At 36.6% G+C, this 9,062-nt stretch overlaps 2 protein-coding genes across 3 annotated transcripts; one reads left to right on the top strand and one right to left on the bottom strand.

Moving 5' to 3' along the window:
- The first annotated feature begins 62 nt into the window (after positions 1-62).
- On the top strand, positions 63-3,904 carry LOC109037719 (STING ER exit protein). Its single transcript, XM_019052515.2, has 4 exons — positions 63-594; positions 1,288-1,444; positions 1,922-2,150; positions 3,097-3,904. Exons 1-4 carry the CDS (start codon positions 474-476, stop codon positions 3,250-3,252), a joined length of 663 nt encoding a protein of 220 aa, XP_018908060.1. The 5' UTR covers positions 63-473; the 3' UTR covers positions 3,253-3,904.
- A 589-nt stretch (positions 3,905-4,493) lies between these two features.
- Positions 4,494-9,027, bottom strand: LOC109037721 (nudC domain-containing protein 2). Of its 2 annotated transcripts, none has more exons than XM_072305191.1 (4): positions 8,694-9,027; positions 7,729-7,938; positions 5,886-5,985; positions 4,494-4,892 (listed from the first exon to the last, which is right to left on the bottom strand). In XM_072305191.1, the coding sequence occupies exons 1-3, from the start codon at positions 8,889-8,891 to the stop codon at positions 5,896-5,898; spliced, it is 498 nt and encodes a 165-aa protein (XP_072161292.1). In that variant the 5' UTR covers positions 8,892-9,027; the 3' UTR covers positions 4,494-4,892; positions 5,886-5,895. The 2 variants fall into 2 exon arrangements, with proteins under 2 accessions (XP_072161292.1, XP_018908061.2); XM_019052516.2 differs by having other exon boundaries at positions 4,494-4,811.
- Between the last annotated feature and the right edge of the window lie 35 nt (positions 9,028-9,062).

Below are 9,062 nucleotides of genomic sequence, written 5' to 3'. Positions count from 1 at the left end.
TCTTAAAAATTATTTGGCAATGAAAAGTTGATGACTGACCCGACAACACTGTTTATTTTGTTTCCGCAGTCCGCACGAGCTTGAGCTTGAGAGCTTCCCTTCCCTTGAAAAGTTAGTCCTTTGAGATTCGTTTCGAAACGACAAAATGTTCAATCCCGAAAATACGAATTGAGACGAGAATCTGTGCGAAGTGCAGTTAGGTACCGTTTTTTTCCTATTTCCTTTTTTCCTCCTCGAAACCTCCTGCGTCTTCGTCTAATGAAAGCAAAAAATGGTGTTGTGTTTCTTACCTGCTGTTGTGACATCTCACGTTTCATTGTAAGTTCCAGATCAATCTCAAGAACCTAAGTAGCCTCTTGTAACAAGGATCTTTCTTGGAAGCACTGATATTCCCACAAGCTATGTAGTCAAAATATTCTCTTCAGTCACTTGTAGAATCCAAGAATCGATCAACATAACCTCTCTTCATCACCATGCCGAAGATAGTCTCCCGCAGCATTGTGTGTTCTGATACCAAAGATCAAGAAGAATATAGTGAAGAAAAGCCACTGCACATATATTATTGTCTCTGCGGACAGATGACTTTAATTTTGGGTAAGTGTAAACTATCTTTACTTCTCATTTTGATCATCCAACCTGACTGCGTACCTAATCGCTTAGCGGTCCAGCTGAGTCGAGCATTGTTCAACTACTGATGGAGGACCAAGGACTCGCTAGCTGCTGTTGATGATCAGTAGTTACCCATCATAAGGAGTTCCAGGGACCACTGAGTTGCTGGTTGTCTAATTACCAATTTCCTTTTTTAATCGGCAAATCTATCAGTTTCCATTTATGAGAACAGTTACCTCAGATCATTCGTTTGTTATGTATCATTATTGTCAGGTTAAAGTTAGGTTTTTTTACGAATGATCAGAGGATTGCACGGAAGCCTTTATCTGTCAGCACTGGTTACTTGATGGGAGTGATTGGTGATACCATCAACAATGCGCTGATTCAAGATGGTGACTGAATATTGATGCCATAATTATTTTGTAACATTATCATAAAATTTATAGCATTGCATCTAGCCAAAAATAACATTGCATCTATTATCCCTCTCTACAAATGTTAGTTGGTTACAGGAGGATCTTGCTATTTTAAATATGTCTATTTCTGTAATAGTAAATAATATATAGTACCACCTTCACAGCTCTTATAATGTGTTGTGGTCAGAAAATTGGACGACATTCCACTCTCCTATATATTCCTAGTATTTCGAATTTCTAAAAGTTGATAATTCTTTTACAGATTGTGCGATAGAAAAACTGCCGCTACGGAAGAAGGACGGTGCTAGAGTTATTGATGGCAGCAAACATGCCCACAAAATCACCTGTGACCAAGAAGAAGCTGTTTATTTGAAAAGGCCAGAAGGAGTAGAAAAGCAGTATCGGAGAAAATGCAAGAAGTAAATATTTTTGTAAAATTTTGTTTTCTCGCCAGCTACCTACTCTTCTATGTATCTAGTTCAAAGATGAAGCAAAAGTTAAAGAAGTATGCATTCATTCACGACACATTAAAACCATTAAAATCTTGAGGCAATAACCCGCTAAAATTAAGCCATCTTGCATTAAAAGATTTATAAGTGTCCTTGCCAATTGCCTGTGAATAATTATTAAACTAGGTTGGTTTTTTAGGCAATTTAGTTTTTTGTTTTTTTTTAAAAATAAAAAGTGGGGTAGACCTCATCTGGTTGCGAAGGGGTTTGATGTACACCGTGCAATTTTGTAAATGAAGAACCAAACAATTGGGAACGAAAGGGTTCTTATTATGGAAAGGCTAGTTTGGAAATTAAGAAGGCTAAGAACTGTCTGTGCCTATGCCCCCTCCCCCATTTTCTTTGAATCATGTATTATATATTATTCTGTCATGTATCTTGTTGAAGATGCGGTCTATTGCTGTACTACTACTTTGATCCAAAGAGTAACATCAACTTCATCGTGAAGGGGGCTATTGTGAAGAGCTCCGGTGAGGGCCCCAAGATGGACATCTACAATCAGGTGGCAGTTGAACAACCCAAGAAGATCATGGTTACCAAACATACTAAAAACATGGGCAAATTTAGTTCGGTCACTGTATCGACTATTGATGAAGAGGAGGATGAAATTGAAGCTGTGAGTATTTTTTCTAACATTAATTTTCTTTTTAGTCTCAATGTCTCCAGACTCCTAGTACCTGACGCTTCCAAGTCTGGAATCTTATGTGCATCTGGAAAACCTGGAAAATTTGGAATTATCAAGAAATCCGAAGTAACCAGAGTGATCATTTACCTTTATGCTCACCCTATTCAGAGCAGTCGTGCAGGCTGTATCTCAATTGATGCGCATTTTACTCATCCTTCAACCAACATGATGGAGCCAGATATGAAAGACGGAATACCCGGAAGTCTTATCAAGCCCTTTTTATAGCTGATCACCAGCCCCCCACCAAGGTGGCCTTGGTAAGTTCTGAGATGGGAGACTGGGCAATCAAGCTGCTTATGATGGCCGGCAGAGGAAACTGCCTCGCAATGATGCAAGTGCGTCAAGAGAGGCGGCATGTCACCACTTGAGGAGATGGATAGACCTGGGTCGCGCCATCACATATTTATGATTTGGTGTAAATGTACCAGATCAGTTTTGCTTTTCTACTCAAGAAGAAACTAGAAAAAAAACGTCAAGGAGCCTGAATTTTTGAGAAAAGAAGGGGCATCACCTTCTGTTTGTATGTGTCAAATCGCAGAAACGTACATAAAAAGAGACCTGCTTTGCATATACTCTCATTTACCTAATACTCAGAGAAAAGTTCTGGTCACTGTCCCGTCAGCAGTTCAAAAAACTTTAAATTGATAAGAATGATTCAAAATTTTCTATAATGCCTCAGATCTGTTTAAGAAAGATGTGTGGTTTCCAACGTTTCTTGATGTTTTCAATTTTGACCTGCTACGCTGTGTTTTCTACAGCTTTAAAATTTGTTTTTTATAAGTATGTACATATGGGGACTACAGCAAACTTTCAAAAACAGAAAAAATGAGTCCTTAACAGAGATTTTTTGATCATTTGTTTTTGTTTTTATTTTCAGCGGGAAATAGCAGACTCTTATGCAAACAATGCTCGTATCATTGAGAAACAGTTGGAGCGAAAAGGTATGAACAAGCGAAAGCAAGTTGAGCAGCAGACCCAAGCAGAAATTGATGCCAAACGGAATCGAGTCCGCGGGACTCTCATTGATAAGTGAATTCTCCTTAAAATTTGATTTGAAAAAAGATCCCTCTGTGATTTGGTGTGAGAGCTAATATCATGACGGTATCTTCAACGTTTTCAGTACTTTTCACGTTTAAATTGGTGATCAACGTTTTAATAGCAGAAACCTTCAAGGCACCATAAGTAAGGGCCCGCGAAAGCACTCTGAAAACAGAGGAAGTCTCAAAGATCCCTTACCTTAAGAATTCTTAGTATGTCACAATGAGAACCATTTTCTCAGATACTCGCTCAGAACACTAAAGTTGTGTTATGCTGCATCAACATTTTTTTTCTATTAATCTTTTCAAGAGTTCTACATTTCCAACGGTACCCACGCAAGGACATGAAATGGTTATAATTATCAGAAACCAACAGGATCATAGAGTAGTCCTGGGTCCACACTACTTGGTGGAGGATTCCTGGGAAATAGTATTTTTTCTCACCCAAAATGAGGCTTGATATTATTTATAAATCCATTTTCCGATTAGTCCTCAATATTTTAAAATCCTTAATAGCTGATCTGTGTTGTGAAAATTTCGCATAAAGTGTCATTACTGTGCTCAATAGTTTTTCAAATTGTTGAGTTTATTTTGCAACCTTTATTACCAACATAAGGAAGAAAATAAAATATTATGTTTTATAGAAAATAGTCCAATTTTTATTTGCAGTTGTTCTCATGATCCCGTCTAAGTCTAGAATATAATGATATTATTTGAAATAGGTAAAGGATTAGGTATTAAAACTGGTCAAACCATGAAAACAGGTATCCCAACTACGTTGTTTCCAAATTATTTTCGGTGGCATTATAATTTTTAAATGGCATCAACAGCATAAGTAACGGTTGAGGGGCACCGGGGGGGGGGGGGGGCTCCAAACCCAAGAACCAAGACCAGAACTTCGACTGAAAGTGTCTCGGCGTCGCCCAGATCCAAAACCCAACTAACTGCCAAAAACCTCTCCGGTGTGGTGGTCGCACTCTCAACTGGAAAACTGTGATGCCCGAGCGGCCCATTTTCAGCCTCCCTCTGGCTTACGGTTTGTTGCCCGAGCATACCACCTGCGATAAATAGAGCTTTCCACCAAGGTATATTGAAGGGTGTTTTGTTGGAGGCTTCCAGAATCTTTCGCTGAAAGATCCTGGAAACCTCCACAATTGTTTCGAAAAGGTCTAAGGTACAGGTAACAGGGCGATACTGACTTTAACACAACTGAAGGTAAAGAAATAACTTACAAGAATTTATCACAGCATTTTGGAAAACGATTTACTTGCTAAATTTACATATATTGGTCAATAATGCACTAGGTAATTATTTTTATTTAACTTACATATATTAAAATGAATTCACTTTAGAACTTTTCCATCCATTTCACACAGGAGAAAATCAGAGACTAGTGAACTGCATAATTATATCAACTTCAATTCCTCAATGGGGGACTAGTAGGTAATACTTCAAAAAAGAATACCAGGGCCACTGGAGAGCTGTAGCAACATTTGGAGGACTTTCCAACTTGGGAGAGGTGGGTGAGAGATCCACTGAATAGCAAGGCAGCAATCTGAAATATTTTCAACACATCAATTATTACTCAAACGTTTTCCCTGGATCGAGGATGTCATCATAACTGTGACTAATTTACCTTGAAGGTAACCATATACAATGACGGTGCTTAAGTATGAAAAGGCATGCGGAGAAGTGTTAATTTTTGTGTATTTTCCGAACAATATGCAATATTTTGGTTTTTTCCTTTTAGTTAAATTATATTAAATAATATTTATGCTACATTTTTTCTTCCTGTCATGCTTCATATGTTGTAGAAAAATTTTAATGATTTCATACTCACGTCATGGCAACATCACAGTGATCAAAAGTCACAGCGATATCATTATGCTATATGAAACACAGAGTCTCAAGGATCGTCATAATGAACGTCTTTGAGACAATGTGTTTCATGAAGCATATAGTGATGTTGCTATGACTAAAAAGTCATTATGTTCCACTTTTACCAGGGTTGCTACACAAAGTGTGCAAACAACTTGCATTTAATTTATGAATAAGGTAATGAGGAAAAAAACCTGTTTCTAACCTTGAGTTTATCATTGAGTTGACAGGAAAAATAATAATTTGGAATTATGATTTGAAAAATCCAAGTACACATCTTCTAAGCTTCAAAAGTTCATGACATTCTTGGTGATATAAATTACAGCTTGAAATTTTGACCCGACGGCCTGGAGAGTACCTATTGGAAAGTATTAGGTAGAAAACCAAAAGTAGAAGTTTCCAACCTTTGATCAATTTATCTCGGCACTAAAAAATTTTGGTTGCCACTTTGAGGGACTGATTCCATCACATGTTATGAGAGGATATTTGTTTTAGTTTGGAGTCATTAAAAAAGAGAAGGAGCAAGGTACACTCTACTACAGGTATGGACAAATGGGGTGCCGAAGTGGCAGCGCTGAGAACATAGGCGATCGAGTGACGTATGAAGTCGTACCGTCCATTTGCCGCGCAGGTTTTCGTAGTCGTACTCTCGATGCTGTCAAATCTACGCGACATTTTTTAAAATTCCATTTGTCCATACCTGTAGTAGAGTGTACCTTGGAGAAGGAGTTTAAGTTCGAGGCTGACTTACCAAACATCATTTACGATGGTTCTGGTTTTTCGAGCACAGACTCAGGTATTTTATCATAGCATTTTGATAATTTTGCTTTGCTGAAATCCATGCCAGGATTCTGGAACATACAAAGAAACAAATCATAACTAAAGCGAGATTTTTTGTGAGCCTTAGAGATTAAAGTTTTTGCAAAGAGTGAAAAATATTCCCAAGTTCAGACTATGATCTCAGTATTTATAGAATATTCAGTCTTTCCATCATGATCTTATAGAAATTCCAAATCAGGCAGTGATTATTTAAAATGTACAATTTATATTTTGCATTTGAAGAAAAAAAAAAGAAAAAAATACCAATTATAAAACATGAAGCCTGCTTATTTAATCTTTCTCTCTCTTTCAACAATATCTTTGAAAGACTAAAAAAATAAAAAGTAGAATAAAAGTATCACTCATTCATATATCGATTTCCAAATGTAATGTAACAGCAGAAAGTAAAAGAGTACGAAACTTTTATTTTCCAAAATAGAAGATATAGATTAAATAGGGACAAGAGTAATTACTTCAGGGGTGAAAGGGTCCATTTCCGCTTTATGATTCATGGGCTTTGCCATCCTTAAAGAATAATGTATTTTTAAATTCAAAAGCAAAAATATGAGTATGTGGGTAAATTAGTGAAACCAAAAAACTGATTAGAGACATGACCGGCATGAATTAATCTGGGACATTAACATTCTGTTAGGATGGAAGGAGTCCTATTTCAGGCATACCTGTTGTGCTTTATAGTCAATGGTGAGAAACAAACAGATAAAAATGGGGTAGGGATAGTATGTTTTTCATACTAAAAAATCAAACTTGGAATAAAACATCCTTGCATTTCGGAAAAAAGGTTAGAAATTCATCTGTTTCAAAATAAGTGCAAGAAAAAAGAATAAGAAATTACAATTAGTCATTTTTCTAATAATAGGTGCAAATTGAAGGTAGCACTAAAACGACAGAAAAATTAAATGTAATTTTACGTAGATTTTGTAAGGATTGAGAGTATCCAAGGGGCTGATGGCTACAGTTAAGGCTATTTCACTCGAACTAGGAACTAAAATCAAAAGTACCAAAAAATTAGAGATAGAGAACATCAAAGTGGGAATATTGAAATCCTTCCTAACTCATGACATCTCAAGGCTCCTCTAATAAAAAATTGAAGAAACTGCTGTTGATTCTGCCATGGGAACGGATCCAAAAAACTTCCAAGTATGTAATTACACCCCTCTCGTTCATACCTGCTGTACAAAAAGGTGTGAAAAAATTTTCCTTTCTCATCAGCCCAGAATCCTGGAGTTCACTTCTGAATCTTTCCCTCATATCCGGGGAATTTTGCAACAAGGTACAAAGTATACAACTAAAAATCTATCAATATTTCTTTGTACTCAAACCTTGCAGAAAGATCAAAAGTACACTCTGACTAAACATCAACCAATGTTTCAGAGTGTGCGACTGAAAATCAAGATATTTCAATATGCTTCAGATGTGCGAGGAGATAGGTAGATAGTTCTTGTGTGCAGACTGTGAAGTTACAAGTGCATTAAAGACTTTGCTGATGTGCTCATCGTGATTTTTGAGACATTTTCTTTAAGAGAAAACTCTTATTTTTGCTTTAGCAGAAGTTTGCAAAAAGTCCATTATAAGATAAAATAAGTTCAACCATAATAGTCGTGAACCTGTGATTAACTCCACAATTATCTGAATATTGACCAAAATAAACTCCTGAATGTTTGGCTATAAGATGTAACTAATTCTACCGGCCAGGAATAGAATCTAAAAATCTACTACGTAGCTGTTTAGACAAAAATTAATTGAACATTACTGACCTCAATTTGGAATTTTTCAAGATCTAATTTCTTCCTCATTTCATGGAAAGTGAGTGCATCTGGAGCGTATGTTCCATCTTCCATAAGAGAACTCCAAATTATATCTTTGGCAGCATAATCAGCTTTTGGAAGCACTATATTCAATAATCGGCCACCATCCTCAATGGTCCAAATTGCTTCATCAGCATGGATTATACTGAATAAAGTTCCCTGAAACAAATATGACATCATATGCAACAAACAATAATACATAGAAATAATAAACAAGGGTGCGACTCGGTCAATGGTCTCCCTGAAAATAACATTACAATAAAAACCTATGCTGAAGCAATGCCTCAACTTCCAAAGAAAGACTTGTCTGCAGATCTGACACAGTATGACGGCGTAAGTCCGCAATCACATCTCGTTTGAGGTGTCTGAAAATCTCCGCCTCTATGTTATTTTTTAAAAGGTGAACAGATTGACATCATTCTTTGAAGTTTTAGCAGAATTTTCATCGCACAGAGGAGAAAAATCATGGTAGTTATAAAGAATTGCCGTTGAGTTGTTTTCCGTTAAAAAAATAAAGTATGACAGGAAGTCTGGGATGTCGCAAACCAAGTTATGTGATTGCCAACTTACACCATCGAGAAGTAGTATGACGTCTCAAGAAAAAATTTGAGTAAAAATGCTGAATAATTAACACTTCAGCTCCAATTAAAGTGGATCTGGTACAAGGAAAGTTTGATTTTTAGGGCTAATAGTGCTAGGAAGGTCGTTCAGATCATCAAGTAAAATAATAACAAACTTCACCTAGACTGGAATCTCTTCATTCAAAGAGCATTTTCCATTATGTTAGATTATTTTAAAAATAAAAAGTGTCTGCAATTTTTCAAACACTTTAGTATCTGCATTTTGGTACCAACTGGAGGCATCAAGGAAAAAGGTTGCATTTCCGGTAAGATCCGTGCAAAGATTTAACACACCTGGAAAATGCGAACGGATGAGACAACACAATCAATTTTCTTTGGAGCAATTTTTAAGGAGACATCCCTCGACTTTTTGGGTTGGTCTGGAGGAAATCTGACCTCAATGTGAATTTCATCAACCGTTTGCCACCAGCAACCCCAATCTGTGTTACAAGGTACGATACCACTTTTTTCAGCAAAATGACTGAGAGCCATTACAAACTTGGGTGAATTTGTCAGAGAGAGAAGACTATGATTAAAAACACTGACAGGCGAGAGAAAAACTATTAACAAACACACTTGGAAACAACACAATTTTCTGGAAAAATTAAAACTTCAGGTACAGTTTTTGTTTACATAAGCATAACCTAATTTTAAAATCATGTA

The sequence above is a fragment of the Bemisia tabaci genome, chromosome 10 (assembly GCF_918797505.1).
Source record: "Bemisia tabaci chromosome 10, PGI_BMITA_v3".
Lineage (NCBI taxonomy): Eukaryota > Metazoa > Arthropoda > Insecta > Hemiptera > Aleyrodidae > Bemisia > Bemisia tabaci.
The sequence above is the reverse complement of the archived record's forward strand: the minus strand, read 5'-3'. Positions and strand labels throughout refer to the sequence as shown.